Source organism: Leiobunum rupestre, chromosome 5 (genome assembly GCF_980474605.1).
Source record: "Leiobunum rupestre chromosome 5, qqLeiRupe1.1.hap1, whole genome shotgun sequence".
Lineage (NCBI taxonomy): Eukaryota > Metazoa > Arthropoda > Arachnida > Opiliones > Sclerosomatidae > Leiobunum > Leiobunum rupestre.
Window position 1 is genome coordinate 29,990,508 of NC_143388.1, and position 18,689 is coordinate 30,009,196.

General features: G+C 37.3%; 3 protein-coding genes across 6 annotated transcripts; 2 read left to right on the top strand and 1 right to left on the bottom strand.

Moving 5' to 3' along the window:
* The first annotated feature begins 53 nt into the window (after nt 1-53).
* Nucleotides 54-1,640, top strand: LOC149944092 (dnaJ homolog subfamily A member 2-like). Its single transcript, XM_090175399.1, has 6 exons — nt 54-102; nt 566-674; nt 743-802; nt 868-1,070; nt 1,149-1,352; nt 1,413-1,640. The coding sequence occupies exons 1-6, from the start codon at nt 85-87 to the stop codon at nt 1,434-1,436; spliced, it is 618 nt and encodes a 205-aa protein (XP_090031525.1). The 5' UTR covers nt 54-84; the 3' UTR covers nt 1,437-1,640.
* A 189-nt stretch (nt 1,641-1,829) lies between these two features.
* Nucleotides 1,830-5,011, top strand: LOC149944093 (dnaJ homolog subfamily A member 4-like). The gene is made up of 6 exons (XM_090175443.1): nt 1,830-1,985; nt 2,047-2,329; nt 2,991-3,068; nt 3,146-3,394; nt 4,421-4,581; nt 4,646-5,011. Exons 1-6 carry the CDS (start codon nt 1,839-1,841, stop codon nt 4,904-4,906), a joined length of 1,179 nt encoding a protein of 392 aa, XP_090031569.1. The 5' UTR covers nt 1,830-1,838; the 3' UTR covers nt 4,907-5,011.
* Nucleotides 4,990-6,847, bottom strand: Ogg1 (8-oxoguanine DNA glycosylase). 4 transcript variants are annotated; one of them, XM_090175446.1, is made up of 7 exons: nt 6,655-6,847; nt 6,555-6,582; nt 6,154-6,458; nt 5,817-6,099; nt 5,616-5,760; nt 5,170-5,219; nt 4,990-5,102 (listed from the first exon to the last, which is right to left on the bottom strand). In XM_090175446.1, the coding sequence occupies exons 1-7, from the start codon at nt 6,729-6,731 to the stop codon at nt 5,064-5,066; spliced, it is 927 nt and encodes a 308-aa protein (XP_090031572.1). In that variant the 5' UTR covers nt 6,732-6,847; the 3' UTR covers nt 4,990-5,063. The 4 variants fall into 4 exon arrangements, with proteins under 4 accessions (XP_090031572.1, XP_090031574.1, XP_090031573.1 ...); XM_090175448.1 differs by having other exon boundaries at nt 4,993-5,102; nt 6,154-6,463; nt 6,655-6,713; XM_090175447.1 differs by lacking the exon at nt 6,655-6,847 and having other exon boundaries at nt 4,993-5,102; nt 6,154-6,463; nt 6,555-6,632.
* Nucleotides 6,848-18,689: the final 11,842 nt, after the last annotated feature.

Consider the following 18,689-nt stretch of genomic DNA (forward strand, 5'->3'; position numbering starts at 1 on the left):
AACACCGTGAAAGATAAGATAAGATACAAGTTTGTTTAGTTCTGGTTTTAGCCTCCTGATAAAATTTGAGTGAAGGATAACAAAATGGCGGATTTGAATGAAGTAATGTTAAACAGTACCCTTACCAAAAAATAAGTTGGATTTCAGTTTGTATTTAGTTTGTATACACATTATTAGTTGATATTATCTTGGTATTAAGTAGGCTCAAGTTGTCAGCATATTTCAAGTTACTAGTTGAAGGGGTAATGAGTTGTTATTCAGTTGGTAGGAAAATACTTCTTTTGCTAAGTTTGTAATTAGTTGGTTTTTAGTAGTCAGGAAGTTACATATTATTTTTAAGTTGGTTTTAAGTAGTTAAATGTAAATGTCGATTCTGGTTTAGTTGGAAATAAGTTGATTAATAAAGACGATTTAAGTTATTTTTTAGTAGGCATTTGTCCCAAATACAAACTGAAAACTAAGTTGAAATACAAGTAGTCGTAAGTGGTTTTTAGCCAACTTATTTTTTGATAAGGGTACAGTATCCAAAGAATTTTTTCTTATGTCTAATGTAATTTTTCTATAGTTTATTGCAAATGGCCATGTCACACTATGCCTTGAGGACATGTATAATGGATATAAAACTACAATTCCTGTCCTAGCAAAAGAACCATGTTCTTTATGTGCAGTTAATGGTACACTAGGTTCACTTTAATTGAAATAACATCCATATTGCAATTTAATTGGAAACTATTCCTTTTAGAAAGACTCGGGTCTTGTAAAGTATGTGGAATTAGACAAATGAAAGTTAATTTTCCAAAAGGTATTTCAATTTTTCCCTAAATAAGAGTAACTTCTGTTGAAACTATAGCTTATATGCATTTATAGGCACTGACAGTGGTTTAAATACTGCGTATAGTAGCGAAGGTGTTGTGTTAGCAACAGTTATACAAGAGGAACACCAGTACTTTACTAGAAACCAAAATCATCTTTTTATTTATGTTCAGATTTCTTTAGCAGAGGCCTTGTGTGGTTTTGAAAAGCCCATTCCATTCCTAGATGGAGATTATATAGTGATACATCCTGAGGAAGTTTGTTTACCAAATATTTTTGGGAAACAATAATTGTTTGCCATTACAAAATATTTTTTAATTCCTTTAACTTATTAGGGCAAAGTAGTTGCAGATCAAGAGATTTTGGTAATCCGTGGGAAAGGGATGCCGATTTTAAACCAAAGTACATTTGGAGATCTGTACGTCAAATTTAACGTTCCACTACCAAGAACAATAAATAAGCGATTAGCCAAAGACCTCCATGATTTGTTACCAAAAGATAAAGCACCTACTATTCCAAAAGATGCCGTTATTGAAGAGGTACTAGTTAATTAATTTCACTTAATATTCTAACAATAATATTTTTAAAAACAATTATAGGTTGATTTACTGGAATATAAATGAAACTATGTTAGTTTATCTTTCCTCTTTTAATGCTAAATTGCAAAAATGTTTGCTTATTTTTTTGTAAAAATACTTTAGCAATAAAATATTGTTAATTGAAATATTTTCAAATGTACAACTAATTTAGTTCACATTGCGGAAAGTGATTATAGTATATGTGACAAATAGTGTATATTATGGAAATAATAAAACGATTAATCTGGATCAGTGCATTAAATATGCTGAACTTCTATTCTGGTTGGCATTTTAAGAATTTGCAAAAACATACATAGTGTGTAAAATATACTAGCATATGAATATATAGCCGTACCTATGTCTGATTAGACCACCCTTATCAGCTTGAACAAAGTCTGACACCGTAAAGCATTTTCTTAAGTTTTATTTTGGATTTGTTCTTATTTAATGTCCACAAAATTTGAAATGGAGGAAGAAAACTACTATTCGGTATTACAAGTGGACAAAAATTGCACAAATGAACAATTAAAATCTGCGTACAGGAAACTTGTTCTCCAATATCATCCTGATAGGAATCCAAATGGAACTGAAAAGGTTATAAATTCTCTGCCACCTCCTTCAATTTGGTAATTCTGTATTTTGTGTAATTTTTTAGTTCAAACAGATTGATTGTGCCTATAAAACTTTAATAGACCCTGAAAAACGCCATGCTTATGATTTGGGTGGGGAAAAGTACGTGCAATCAGAATTTACAGAATTTTACAGTGATAGCGATTATTATTCATTTGATGAAATATTTCGATTACTGGACCTGGACATTCCAAATGAAAAAAGCACTGACATCAAACAAACCATTTATTTAAATTTGGAGGATACGTATAACTCCACTACATTAATTCAAAATGTGAAGAGAGTTGTAACTTGCAAAGTTTGTTATGGTAATTTAAGCAACATTTTTGTAAAACCAGAAGTTTATGATATAATAGCTAGTGCTATTCACTTGAAACATGCACCTTCTCAGGTTTCTCAAAATGCGTTTACCAAGAAAAAAATATATATAGGGTCTTTCTAAAACTATAAACATTGAAAAAATATGGTTTGTAAATATCTCTACTCAAATAAATTTTTACATTTTACATCATCAGGCGAGCCTGGGAAGGTACAGGTTTGGTCTTTATAGCCTAGATGGTTTATTAATATCCATTGGCAGTGTAAAAATACCTTACCAGAAGTATGTATCCCTTACCAAAAATTAAGTGGTCTAGGAACTTGGTTTTAAGTTTGTATTTGGGACAAATACCAACTAAAACCATACATAAAAACAACTTATTACCAACTAAAACCATACTGCCAACTTAATATCCACTTATTACCCCTTTAACTAGTTGATTGAAAAATGCTGACAACTTAAAACCAACTTAATACCAACTAAAATGTGTATACCAACTAAATACAAACTAAAAGTCAACTTATTTTTTGGTATGGGATGTAAATTTACGTACATACTTCTGGTAAAAGTATTTTTACACTGCCAAATCTACATTGAACACTTTTAATAATTTTAAAATATTGCACTGCTTTATTGAAAATAACATTAAGGTTTAAGAAACTGTACCGAATGTTATGGAAGAGGTTTATTGCAAGAAGAGGTTCCATTACAGATATCAGTTAAAAGAGGCAAGCTGTAAATTTTGAACGTACATTTATGATAAAAATATGATAATTAATTTAATGTAAATCTAATGTATCTGAAGGCGTCTTAAAGAACCAAGAAATTAGATTCATTGGCAGTGGAAATGAAAATGAAAATTCCCTCCCAGGAGATGTAGTATTTATAGTTGCATTTAACGAGCACAACTTTTATAAGTTGAATGGTTTGTGTGACTTAGAAATAGAAATTCAAATAACTAACCATGAAGAAACGCAAGGTTTTAAAAGATACATTAAAACATTGGATGGGAGGTTACTCAAAATCGAACATAGTGGCAAAATGGATCGATGTGGTAAGTGATTTTTCTAGCAAGATAATAAATCTAAAATATAAGAAATTTAAAAGTTTTGTACTACCGTTCTTTATGGCATTATAGCCATTGAGCTTCAAATTGGGAGGGGGAAAGTTATTTTAAAAGCAACAAATCGTCAGGTTGATTTTGACTTTGAAAATTTCAAGATACCTATTAATAAGGTTGATTTGAGAAATTTTTTAGTATGATTTCAAGTACAAAATCAATATTTAGTTCAATTAAAAACAAGTTGTCACTTTCTTTGTATGAATTTAATTTTTGGCATCATTAATGAGACTATAAAGTTTTTGAAAATTCAAAATTAGAAGTGGTGAATGTGTAGGCAGCGTACTTAATTTTAAATCCTCATTTCCCACTGCACACTGTTTTATTGTGGTGAGAGTTGTTTAGCAAAATCATTTTTGAACTAATCATCATCCATTTCTAGAAGCATTTTAATTTTGCATAATATTGTAAATATAAACTCCTTTTTAAATAATTAATCAGATGTATATAGCTATATTTTTTGAGAGGAGTATCCTTTTAGAATATAAAAATTAAATATATAAGTTTGCTGGCTTTTAATGGAAGTAATTTCCTCACCAAATCACAGAACATTAACTCCATATAATGATGTAAATTATAGAAATTAATCTGCGTAGTTATTTATATTTACTTATAAACTGTTTTCTGGGTGTAACAGTTTTAGTAAGTCATATAGAAAGTGTATTTCTCCTTAATTTTTTTTATTCCTAAACATTGTACGGAAGATAAACAAAAGGGCTGCAAACGGTATTAGTCGAATGGATAATTTTTCTAAGCAACTTGTTATACTCTCCTGTTTTAACTCGTTAACATAAAGTAGTATAGTATTTTCATTAGATGCCCCCCCCCCTCCCCTCCCCTCCCCTCCCCTTACAAAATATAAAATGAAATAGTTGTGTTGGCAAGTTGTGGTGCCAGAAATTCACCTATGAAAGATTTCATATTGAAACAACCATTGAAGCCTTGTCTTATTTCTTCAAGGGCACTTGATGAACAATTCAGTGAGGTACATTTGCAATGAAGGGACTCCAAACTACTTCAATCCAAGTAGAAAAGGAAATCTTTACGCTAAATTTTCAGTTGTTCCTTACCCCCGTTTAAACCAATATATTTCCAATACTCTACAAGCCACAAATATTATTGTAAGATATTTTCTTTTTTTCTGTTCTTTGAATTGATAGTAATTTTTACTTTTTCAATTTTCAGCCAGAGCCAGTTACATTACGTTTCTATAGAGATGAAAAAATATTACGAAACGGAAAAACTCAGTTTCTAAGTTGTTTAAAAAAGTCAATTTTTCCATTTTCTATATTTTTTATTAGTTGGTTAGGAATTACTTATGTACCAGTATTACTTAATTGGATCCAAAGAAACCAAAGGACCATTCCATTTTCTTATGGATCCTGCCCTTATAATTTTCATAGCATTATTTATGAAGCAATGCATTGTCTTGAATCACTTGGGTAATATTGATGAAATAATAAACTGGAGATTCTTTGATCCAGTTAGCTATTTTTTTCTGAAAAATTAGTACAATCCAGTTTGCAAAAATATTTGTTTCAAATAATTCTTGACAGTAAAACAGTAAAAAAATATTTCATTTGAAAATATTAAGATGTTACAGCTAAGAATTGAATTTTTTTAAATCAGAGCAAAATAACACCTGAAAATAACATTTGAAATGGTTATATTAAAAGTAAAGGAAATACTTAAAACGCCAGTTTACTTACCGAATGTGCCCACCCTGCATATTTTCCAAATTTATAACGAAAAAAATCACCTAAAATATAAATTTTTAAAATTAATCGATAAAACTATACAGTTTGAATTTCCCATAAATTATTTTAGCTGGAAATTAACAGGTTATTAAGTACAAGCAAATGGCTTTGTCTTCCATTCAAAAAACATATTATAAACGAGTGTATTAGATTTCAAGGAAACCAAAGGGAAAGGTACAGAATACCACTAATGCGACTTTCAGTTTATGTCTATTTTTTTTTATAATGGACCAAATAGGCATATCTCTCTCCCTTCTCCCCACTCATCAATAACAATAACAACAAGCCATTATTTTACACAAATGTTTTAGAAATAGGTGTTGACTACAGAAAAAAGCCTGGCTACTAATGGGCCTAAGAAAGTGCTTTAGTAAAAAGTCTTAGTTTTGAAAATATACCTATTTCTTTATATATTGCTCCAGTAACAGACTTCTTTCCCCTGAGATGAGGTAAATAATCTCTTGCAGCTATTTGCCATACATGAGTGTCAACAGGAATTGCATTCACTTTATCTAATGACATCAAGCAAATACAGTCTGCAACCTATTAAGAAATCCTTATTTAGAGGCCAGATTCATATGTCATGGTTAAGCATTTACTTTAGCACCAATTCCATGAAGCTTAATTAGTTCATTATGAGCTTTTTCGTATTCATATGATCGTAAAGTATCTAGGTAGTTCTCTGGGTGATTGTTAGCAAGTTCTTTGGCAGTTTTATAAATGTATTTGGCCCGGTAACCAAATCCCAATTCTCGTAACTTTTCTTCCACTCCATCAATAGCTAATGCACTAATTGTTGGAAAGGAATAGTATGGTTTGCCATCCATCTCCATCAAAAATTCTCCATAATTTGTGCACAGTTTTTCAACCATTCCTGAGATCCTTGAAATAGTTGTTTGTATGAAAGAGCCTATATTTAGAGTATTGATAAATTACCTAGAGATGTTATTATTTGATGAACAAATGAATGAAAACAAATTTTCAACTGGGTTTTGTCTTAAAATTCTAATGCCAGGAAATTTTTCTGCAACATCCTTGAAATGCTCATCCGCATCACACCATTCTTTATATAGCTCTTCCACATTAACATTTAATTGGAAATAGTCTCGTAGAATATTTTCATGGCTTGTTTTGATATTGGTAGAAGCTTTGTCATTAGACATTGGACTGTATTTTCTTTTCATTCGGGATCTTGTTTTGATCTTTTTGGCACATTCAATATTCGAGTATTCGTGGTTAATCTGTTCTAAATGGGCAGGACCATGTACATAATACCAAATATCGCCAGTTTCATTGTCTTGTTTCAAAGACCAGACCAAGTTATTTAGAACGCTCACCCATTCGCCTTTTTCGTTTTGGCTCCACCTAAATGAAATTGGCATTGTTTACACAAAAACCCAAAACCCGTTTTCATTCGCTCCATGCAATATCGCACACCTAAATGATTGACCACAAACCAAGGTTTTGTTTAAATTTAATTCTTTGAAAGAAGATTGTATCCTTTTCCACGCCATTGCTTTTAAAATTTTCGCGAATTTGATAGCAGCCGCGGCTTGTGTTATGGAACAACCACGGCCAACTTCGATCACGCGTACCGCGCTTTAGCGTCGTCGTCAATCGCCTCGCAGGACTCCCTGGACTGTGCTCCCATTTTGGTGATGCCGCCCCGTTTTAAAGGGGTGTACTCTTGTACAAGTAAAAATAAAACCTTGAACCTTGTTAATTTGAGTGTATGAATAATCCCGATAAGGGCGCTACACACGACCAAAAATCCACTATCGCCAAAGGCGGGGAATACAAGCGAAATCGTGGAAAAATGTTTTTTCTTCGGTTTTCCACTTTCCTTTTTAGAAAAAACAAGGTATAGTAAGTGAAACTATCTTTTCGCAATATATTTATGTATTCATAGTTTAAAAAAATATTACCTTAAAAATTTTAAATGAAGAAAAAGAGAAGGCGCCATATTAAAATACATAGTTTTGAAGGCTGTAGAAGTGTTTAGAGCGTTTTGATGCGTAAATAAAGACACCAGTTATTGCCCACTCGGTATAGTTCCTCCAAGCTCTAACCCATTTAGGGCCAGTATAACGAAAGGGTTGCGACATTAACGGTATGGTTCGATGATTGCTCCGTCTGCCGCGATACATGTTTTTGCGCGATGAAGCCATAGATATAAGAAATGTAAATAAAGGTCTAGATAAATTTCGGGGCGTCTAAGCCTAACATAAAATACGGAATTGACACCTAGCAGACACCGATGAAGGCACGTGACCAAGAGAGCGAGCTCTCTTAACATTTTAGTACTAAGTGCTTGACCTTTCCGCAGGCCGTAGTCTTTAGACACCATCTGTTGGTGACTTTTAGTATAATTTTTAAGCTGGAGACAATGGCTCTCGCGACGATAGCACGAGCTTTCTTACCGATAGATAGCGCCTTATAAGGATAGCCTGCAGAAATTAGGCGTTTCTGCTAGCTGTCACCTCCGTATTCACTCCCTTTGAAATATTTTATCTAGAACTTTATATACGTTTCCTATATCTATGGATGAAGCATACTTTGGAATGCACGCTGGATCATGTCGGGAGTGACCAATTGAAAAGCATCGATGATACGCTAACTTAATTCGACCAGGCTTGTAACAGGCGTCGTATAGACATGATCGTTGATGAAACCCCACAGTAAGAAGTACGTCGGTGTGAGGCCTTTGGATTACTCAGTTTCATCCTATCCATCAGTGTTGTAATTCAGCGTAAAGGTGGACTACTACAGCTCGAGGTTGATGTGGAGGCGCACCGCCATGTTGGTACCAGAGTCGTCCGTAGTTGGCCAGAGGAGTGTCTTCTAATGCATCCGCGACTTCATTCTGTTACAAAGATAATTAACTTTGCCCATTTAGACGGTTTGGCAGAAAAAAATGAGCCATGACCCCATCTCCAACCGGACCCGTCCACACGTTTAACCGAAATTGTTGTTGTTGGTCGTGGGGAAATCCACATCGTGGAGTCACATCACTCCACATGTGATTGTTTTGGTGGTTAAATGGTCCGTCTCTCACACGAACACTCATCGGTCACCAAGAGCAGATTAAAAAAATTGGGAGTTTCGATCTCCATGTTAGTAGGTCTTATTAGACCAGCTTATCTTCATCTCACTTGTTTGTTGACGTATTATTCTCAAAAACAATTAATTTAACTAAGCTTTATAAAACAACCCTTTGGCTTGCTAAGTTGCTATGGCGTACTTGATATTTTGCTGACCTCATTATCTAAGGGAAAAATTGTTCGCTTGTGATCGAACAAATTTGTAGGTTTTCAAGTATGTTCTACAATTTTATCTTTGAAAATTGTTCGTAAGCACCTAGCGGTCAAAAAAAATGAAAAAAACGTGAAAACGTAAATAAATAATAATAATAATAATCAGCTAGGCTAATACCCAAGGCACCACCTTAGGCCTAAGTCATCATGCGACTTTTGAAGCCCTTAATTCAGGTGGCCGGGTTACAATGCGTAGGAGGGTGGTAGCAAGCCCTGCATGCCACGAGATCGAGCCAACAGCTCCCTACACTAACTATTACCGTTAACCTCAACAAGTTTTTATGGAAGGGGAAACCGAAGAACTCGGGGGAAAACCCCATAAATCATTGGTTAGAGAACTTGCAAACTCAACGCAGAAGGAGTTGTTCCGAGTTTTCACCCAGTGCCACAAGCTGGGATCGAACCCGGCTCCTCTTGCTGCGAGGCGAAAGTACTAACCACTCCGCCACCCCACGTATTCGAGTTCAGTGGCGTAGCTACCATGGGGGACACCCGGGGCGGATATCATGGTGTGCTACTTACTAGTCTCTAGTTTGTGTAAGTTTTGATTTTTTCACGGTCGGGTGTCACCCCCAAATTACGCTCAAACGGGTGGCACCCGGGGCGGACCACTTTTAACTTCAACAGGTGTGGCCCGTGTGGGGAATAATTTAATTAATTTTCATACTTCGTTAGTCCTGCTCTGTATTCCATTAGGCACAGTAATTGTAACAGTGCCATTGAAGACCAAAATTTAGCTTTATTTAAATTAATAAAGGTAGAAAAAAATTAAGCCCGATGGATTTGAAATGAAGATAAAGGTGCAGGAACTAAATGTGTATAGCAATATTTTGGGAGAGGTGCTTTTTTTGGCCGGAACTTAATGTAACCATGGCACCTTTTCCAAAATATTGCTATTTACCGTTAGTTCCTGCACCTTTATCAAAATATATCTATCCAATCTCATAAATCAGTTTTTGTGCATTTCATTCGAAAAAAATTCAAAATCATGATAGTATGGCGTTATCTATAACACTTTTGTATTTTTGAATAGTCTAGCCATTTATTCTAGCCACTGTTTCCGCTACTAGTCCTATGGCAACCAAAACAATCTATGACGGGTTCGGAATTACGGCAAATACAAACAATTTCGAAATTTTACAAAAAAAATAAAAATACTTGCGGCGGCCAGATAATATTTTAACTATTTGTTTTGAACCTCCCTATGGTCTAACTGGACGAAATCAAGTGTTTTTAGGGGAGTTAGGTAAACTATGACCATTTTGGAACGTATTGACCACTCCCATAGCAAACTGAATATTTTAGACCATATTGACCACTCCCATCGCAAACTGACCATTTTGGACCATATTGACCACTCCCATCGCAAACTAACCATTTTGGACCATATTGACCACTCCCATCGCAAACTGACCATTTTAGACCATCTTGACCACTCCCATCGCAAACTGATCATTTTGGACCATGTTGACCACTCCCATCGCAAACTGACCATTTTTAACCATATTGACCACCCCATCACAAACTGACGATTTTTGACCATATTGACCACTCTCGATTCAAACTGGCCAGTTTTGGCGATTTTACCCAATTTTAACTTTGAATGACCACTTTTACGCAATACGCATGTTTGACATGGGCTTCACAAAAGTAAAAATTTAAAAATTTTGCGCCCACGGTTTATATATTTACACAGGTATTAGACTACTTCGCCTCAGAGATGGACGCTTATGAGCTACTCCCGCGTTTAGAAAATTTGGAAAATTCTACTTCGCGTAAAGTTTCTGAACTATAATCAACTATTGTTAAAATAATATTTATATTTAAAAATGGAGCGCCACCTACATTTTAAATTTAAATGTATCGTAGATAATTAATAAATTTTAAAATACATATTACCAAATTATAAATACGTTAGCTCATTAGTGTATTTATAATTAAAATTTATAAAAATTTAATTTATAATAAATTAATTACTACTGTTTATATACATTAGAGGGCGTACCAGTAGCATAGTAGAAAACAGGGTTGCCTGTCAGAAGAACGCTAGCACGTATGAAGGTACAAGTAGTCTAACCTGTGTAAATATATCGAGGGACAGGTCACTTCCATTTTGGGTGCGTCTTAATCATAGTAAAATGATTAAATCAGGGTAATCGTGATTAAATCAGGGTAATCAAGATTAAAAAATCTAATCGAGATTTAATCATTTAAACGAGATTTAATCATTTAAATGAGATTTAATCATTTAAACGAGATTTAATCATTTAAACGAGATTTAATCATTTAAACGAGATTTAATTATTCTAATCATGATCTAATATTTTTAATTAGATTTAATCATTTTAATTAGTTTTAATCATTTTAATCACGATTTAATCAATATAATCGGTCGAATATAAAATTTATCATTAAAATCAAAACTAAAGTACGATTTAATCATACTAATCACGATATAATTTTTTTAATCAAGATTTAATCATTTTAAACAGATTTAATAATTTTAATCAGATTTAATCATTTAATCATGATTAAATCACATTTAAACATTCTAATCATGATTAAACGTGATTTAATCAACTTAATCGTGATTAAATTGAATTTAATCAACTTAATCGTGATTAAATTGAATTTAATCAAAATAATCACGATTAAATCGGATTTAATCTTTTGAGGGGTGCGCCGTTAATCAAGGAAGTGATCTGCCCCTCGAAATATATAAACCATGGTGCGCCCATGAAATTAGCATATAAAATCCAATCAGGAATTTGCGGCTCGACAAAGGTCAAAATTTCGAAAGGTCATAAAACTTGACCTTTTGACTTTGCTCAAAAATCCGCCTGGCTGATACCTTCCTGGGGCATGGTCTAAAGGTTGCCATCAATTTAACTCGTATCATAAAGTAAAATCTTATTTTCGCTGTTTTAAATCACCCTCGGAAGTACTACAAGATTTTACCAATTTACTCGTAGATAATCAATTAACCTGTAAACTTAGCTACTTTAATTTGCTTTCATTGTGTAATGTACAAGATAACCATTTAATGGAATATTTGATAGTACATACTAACATGTAAAACAAAGTTCTAAAAGCAAAATAATTAAATGTAAATAACTTGTTATTATTGATCATATTATAGAAATTAGAAATTAAAAGGGTTCGGAAGCGATAAAGAAATTATGGGTAACGAGGGCTGAGATAGAGAAGCTACTGATTACGGACTGGGGATTGAGAGATAACAATTATGGTTAACGGGTGGGAAGGGGGAAAGCAGAGAGAGAATCTTGCTGTTACCGTCTGGTTAATTGGATAAGATAGTAGCGCGGGTAATACAGATTCTGGAGAATGAAAAATTCTGGCGATTGGGGAGGGTGGGAAGGGGAAAAGCAGAGAGAGATAATCTTGCTGTTACCGTCTGGTTAATTGGATAAGATAGTAGCGCGGGTAATACAGATTCTGGAGAATGAAAAATTCTGGCGATTGGAGAGGGTGGGAAGGGGAAAAGCAGAGAGAGATAATCTTGCTGTTACCGTCTGGTTAATTGGATAAGATAGTAGCGCGGGTAATACAGATTCTGGAGAATGAAAAATTCTGGCGATTGGGGAGGGTGGGAAGGGGAAAAGCAGAGAGAGATAATCTTGCTGTTACCGTCTGGTTAATTGGATAAGATAGTAGCGCGGGTAATACAGATTCTGGAGAATGAAAAATTCTGGCGATTGGAGAGGGTGGGAAGGGGAAAAGCAGAGAGAGATAATCTTGCTGTTACCGTCTGGTTAATTGGATAAGATAGTAGCGCGGGTAATACAGATTCTGGAGAATGAAAAATTCTGGCGATTGGGGAGGGTGGGAAGGGGAAAAGCAGAGAGAGATAATCTTGCTGTTACCGTCTGGTTAATTGGATAAGATAGTAGCGCGGGTAATACAGATTCTGGAGAATGAAAAATTCTGGCGATTGGGGAGGGTGGGAAGGGGAAAAGCAGAGAGAGATAATCTTGCTGTTACCGTCTGGTTAATTGGATAAGATAGTAGCGCGGGTAATACAGATTCTGGAGAATGAAAAATTCTGGCGATTGGGGAGGGTGGGAAGGGGAAAAGCAGAGAGAGATAATCTTGCTGTTACCGTCTGGTTAATTGGATAATATAGTAGCGCGGGTAATACAGATTCTGGAGAATGAAAAATTCTGGCGATTGGAGAGGGTGGGAAGGGGAAAAGCAGAGAGAGATAATCTTGCTGTTACCGTCTGGTTAATTGGATAAGATAGTAGCGCGGGTAATACAGATTCTGGAGAATGAAAAATTCTGGCGATTGGGGAGGGTGGGAAGGGGAAAAGCAGAGAGAGATAATCTTGCTGTTACCGTCTGGTTAATTGGATAAGATAGTAGCGCGGGTAATACAGATTCTGGAGAATGAAAAATTCTGGCGATTGGGGAGGGTGGGAAGGGGAAAAGCAGAGAGAGATAATCTTGCTGTTACCGTCTGGTTAATTGGATAAGATAGTAGCGCGGGTAATACAGATTCTGGAGAATGAAAAATTCTGGCGATTGGAGAGGGTGGGAAGGGGAAAAGCAGAGAGAGATAATCTTGCTGTTACCGTCTGGTTAATTGGATAAGATAGTAGCGCGGGTAATACAGATTCTGGAGAATGAAAAATTCTGGCGATTGGGGAGGGTGGGAAGGGGAAAAGCAGAGAGAGATAATCTTGCTGTTACCGTCTGGTTAATTGGATAAGATAGTAGCGCGGGTAATACAGATTCTGGAGAATGAAAAATTCTGGCGATTGGGGAGGGTGGGAAGGGGAAAAGCAGAGAGAGATAATCTTGCTGTTACCGTCTGGTTAATTGGATAAGATAGTAGCGCGGGTAATACAGATTCTGGAGAATGAAAAATTCTGGCGATTGGGGAGGGTGGGAAGGGGAAAAGCAGAGAGAGATAATCTTGCTGTTACCGTCTGGTTAATTGGATAATATAGTAGCGCGGGTAATACAGATTCTGGAGAATGAAAAATTCTGGCGATTGGAGAGGGTGGGAAGGGGAAAAGCAGAGAGAGATAATCTTGCTGTTACCGTCTGGTTAATTGGATAAGATAGTAGCGCGGGTAATACAGATTTTGGAGAATGAAAAATTCTGGCGATTGGGGAGGGTGGGAAGGGGAAAAGCAGAGAGAGATAATCTTGCTGTTACCGTCTGGTTAATTGGATAAGATAGTAGCGCGGGTAATACAGATTCTGGAGAATGAAAAATTCTGGCGATTGGGGAGGGTGGGAAGGGGAAAAGCAGAGAGAGATAATCTTGCTGTTACCGTCTGGTTAATTGGATAAGATAGTAGCGCGGGTAATACAGATTCTGGAGAATGAAAAATTCTGGCGATTGGGGAGGGTGGGAAGGGGAAAAGCAGAGAGAGATAATCTTGCTGTTACCGTCTGGTTAATTGGATAAGATAGTAGCGCGGGTAATACAGATTCTGGAGAATGAAAAATTCTGGCGATTGGAGAGGGTGGGAAGGGGAAAAGCAGAGAGAGATAATCTTGCTGTTACCGTCTGGTTAATTGGATAAGATAGTAGCGCGGGTAATACAGATTCTGGAGAATGAAAAATTCTGGCGATTGGGGAGGGTGGGAAGGGGAAAAGCAGAGAGAGATAATCTTGCTGTTACCGTCTGGTTAATTGGATAAGATAGTAGCGCGGGTAATACAGATTCTGGAGAATGAAAAATTCTGGCGATTGGGGAGGGTGGGAAGGGGAAAAGCAGAGAGAGATAATCTTGCTGTTACCGTCTGGTTAATTGGATAAGATAGTAGCGCGGGTAATACAGATTCTGGAGAATGAAAAATTCTGGCGATTGGGGAGGGTGGGAAGGGGAAAAGCAGAGAGAGATAATCTTGCTGTTACCGTCTGGTTAATTGGATAAGATAGTAGCGCGGGTAATACAGATTCTGGAGAATGAAAAATTCTGGCGATTGGGGAGGGTGGGAAGGGGAAAAGCAGAGAGAGATAATCTTGCTGTTACCGTCTGGTTAATTGGATAAGATAGTAGCGCGGGTAATACAGATTTTGGAGAATGAAAAATTCTGGCGATTGGGGAGGGTGGGAAGGGGAAAAGCAGAGAGAGATAATCTTGCTGTTACCGTCTGGTTAATTGGATAAGATAGTAGCGCGGGTAATACAGATTCTGGAGAATGAAAAATTCTGGCGATTGGGGAGGGTGGGAAGGGGAAAAGCAGAGAGAGATAATCTTGCTGTTACCGTCTGGTTAATTGGATAAGATAGTAGCGCGGGTAATACAGATTCTGGAGAATGAAAAATTCTGGCGATTGGGGAGGGTGGGAAGGGGAAAAGCAGAGAGAGATAATCTTGCTGTTACCGTCTGGTTAATTGGATAAGATAGTAGCGCGGGTAATACAGATTCTGGAGAATGAAAAATTCTGGCGATTGGGGAGGGTGGGAAGGGGAAAAGCAGAGAGAGATAATCTTGCTGTTACCGTCTGGTTAATTGGATAAGATAGTAGCGCGGGTAATACAGATTCTGGAGAATGAAAAATTCTGGCGATTGGGGAGGGTGGGAAGGGGAAAAGCAGAGAGAGATAATCTTGCTGTTACCGTCTGGTTAATTGGATAAGATAGTAGCGCGGGTAATACAGATTCTGGAGAATGAAAAATTCTGGCGATTGGGGAGGGTGGGAAGGGGAAAAGCAGAGAGAGATAATCTTGCTGTTACCGTCTGGTTAATTGGATAAGATAGTAGCGCGGGTAATACAGATTCTGGAGAATGAAAAATTCTGGCGATTGGAGAGGGTGGGAAGGGGAAAAGCAGAGAGAGATAATCTTGCTGTTACCGTCTGGTTAATTGGATAAGATAGTAGCGCGGGTAATACAGATTCTGGAGAATGAAAAATTCTGGCGATTGGGGAGGGTGGGAAGGGGAAAAGCAGAGAGAGATAATCTTGCTGTTACCGTCTGGTTAATTGGATAAGATAGTAGCGCGGGTAATACAGATTCTGGAGAATGAAAAATTCTGGCGATTGGAGAGGGTGGGAAGGGGAAAAGCAGAGAGAGATAATCTTGCTGTTACCGTCTGGTTAATTGGATAAGATAGTAGCGCGGGTAATACAGATTCTGGAGAATGAAAAATTCTGGCGATTGGGGAGGGTGGGAAGGGGAAAAGCAGAGAGAGATAATCTTGCTGTTACCGTCTGGTTAATTGGATAAGATAGTAGCGCGGGTAATACAGATTCTGGAGAATGAAAAATTCTGGCGATTGGGGAGGGTGGGAAGGGGAAAAGCAGAGAGAGATAATCTTGCTGTTACCGTCTGGTTAATTGGATAAGATAGTAGCGCGGGTAATACAGATTCTGGAGAATGAAAAATTCTGGCGATTGGGGAGGGTGGGAAGGGGAAAAGCAGAGAGAGATAATCTTGCTGTTACCGTCTGGTTAATTGGATAAGATAGTAGCGCGGGTAATACAGATTCTGGAGAATGAAAAATTCTGGCGATTGGGGAGGGTGGGAAGGGGAAAAGCAGAGAGAGATAATCTTGCTGTTACCGTCTGGTTAATTGGATAAGATAGTAGCGCGGGTAATACAGATTTTGGAGAATGAAAAATTCTGGCGATTGGGGAGGGTGGGAAGGGGAAAAGCAGAGAGAGATAATCTTGCTGTTACCGTCTGGTTAATTGGATAAGATAGTAGCGCGGGTAATACAGATTCTGGAGAATGAAAAATTCTGGCGATTGGGGAGGGTGGGAAGGGGAAAAGCAGAGAGAGATAATCTTGCTGTTACCGTCTGGTTAATTGGATAAGATAGTAGCGCGGGTAATACAGATTCTGGAGAATGAAAAATTCTGGCGATTGGGGAGGGTGGGAAGGGGAAAAGCAGAGAGAGATAATCTTGCTGTTACCGTCTGGTTAATTGGATAAGATAGTAGCGCGGGTAATACAGATTCTGGAGAATGAAAAATTCTGGCGATTGGGGAGGGTGGGAAGGGGAAAAGCAGAGAGAGATAATCTTGCTGTTACCGTCTGGTTAATTGGATAAGATAGTAGCGCGGGTAATACAGATTCTGGAGAATGAAAAATTCTGGCGATTGGGGAGGGTGGGAAGGGGAAAAGCAGAGAGAGATAATCTTGCTGTTACCGTCTGGTTAATTGGATAAGATAGTAGCGCGGGTAATACAGATTTTGGAGAATGAAAAATTCTGGCGATTGGGGAGGGTGGGAAGGGGAAAAGCAGAGAGAGATAATCTTGCTGTTACCGTCTGGTTAATTGGATAAGATAGTAGCGCGGGTAATACAGATTCTGGAGAATGAAAAATTCTGGCGATTGGGGAGGGTGGGAAGGGGAAAAGCAGAGAGAGATAATCTTGCTGTTACCGTCTGGTTAATTGGATAAGATAGTAGCGCGGGTAATACAGATTCTGGAGAATGAAAAATTCTGGCGATTGGGGAGGGTGGGAAGGGGAAAAGCAGAGAGAGATAATCTTGCTGTTACCGTCTGGTTAATTGGATAAGATAGTAGCGCGGGTAATACAGATTCTGGAGAATGAAAAATTCTGGCGATTGGAGAGGGTGGGAAGGGGAAAAGCAGAGAGAGATAATCTTGCTGTTACCGTCTGGTTAATTGGATAAGATAGTAGCGCGGGTAATACAGATTCTGGAGAATGAAAAATTCTGGCGATTGGGGAGGGTGGGAAGGGGAAAAGCAGAGAGAGATAATCTTGCTGTTACCGTCTGGTTAATTGGATAAGATAGTAGCGCGGGTAATACAGATTCTGGAGAATGAAAATTATGGTTAATGGAAGCAATGATAAATTCTGGCGATTTGGGAGGGGGAAAGGGGTAAGCAGAGAGTCTACTGATTGCGGTACGGTTAACGAAGATATCAGCGCTCGGGAAAACATTCTGGAGATTATGGTTAACGAGGGGGGAGTTGGAGGGGGAAAAGAGAGCAGAGAGAATCTTGCTGTTACCGTCTGGTTAATGAGATAAGATATCAGACTGATAATCTCATTAACCAGACGGGTACCCTTCTCTCTCCCCTACTTACAGTTCAAGACCTTCCCTTGTAAGCCAAGTTAGGTGACATTTATTCGCTAATATAAAATGGAGGAATAAAGAGAGATTAATTAAGCAGCGTTCAGACTATGTGAAAATATTACGTTAGCATCGGTCGTGTCGTTTCGGTTATGTTGGTCGCGTCGGTTCGTTCATTTCACTGTTCAGAAAGGAACCAACCTTGCACGGAGATTAACATAAAAAGTGATTGTTCATCCAATCAGAGCTCAGTAATAACGGCGGAAAAATTGAAATAATTTTTTATCCACCTCTGACTGGTTATAGTATTTCGATGGTTCTAAAGGTCGCCACTACCTAGAGTCAGCGCTGATGAGGCATAAGGCTATATGCCTGCTATGAACTTTTTGAGCGGAACGAAATGAAAAAATGTAAACGACACGCGCGAAAATTTAAAGTCTCTGTTGAGAAGTCTGAACGGTGTAAGAAATCGAAAGAACCGACACGATCGACGCAAACGTAATATTTTCACATAGTCTGAACGCAGCTAAAAAGAACATATAAATTTAAACGAGGGGGGCGGGGGCGAAGATAGAGGGAAGAGTCAGTCTCGGACTCGTCGAAAAAATAGATCGGCGGAGGGGTCCGGATCCAGTGGACTCTCTTAAAAATATACACTATTTACAAGTCTGCTCTTTTCAGAAGGAGTAAAACGAAACGAGTAGCCCTAAAATCCGGGAACAAACGAATAGTTAATGGTCTAGAGTAATTATGCGCCTCGCAACAGGCAGATTACACCTTCTGACTAATGATAACTGTTTCGGTTCGTAAATTTCAAGAAAGTGTTCCTCAGGATCCGAGCAGATATAAAATGTGGCTCTAGAAGTACTATTTTCCCAACTCAATGGTTTTAAATGTTAACTAAAATTCAATCCCAATCAGCGACATATTTTAGTTACACATCGAAGTATATATTTCTAACACCCTGTATACAACCGTTAAACAAGTTGGCAAGCCAAAATATACCTCTCCTCAGAAGAATTGTCCCTAGCGGTATTAATTTTTCGAGATGACTCTTAAAGATATATCTCCACAATTCCGAGTTATTTACTAAAAACAGGGCCGGATTAACCAATAGGCCGAATAGGCCT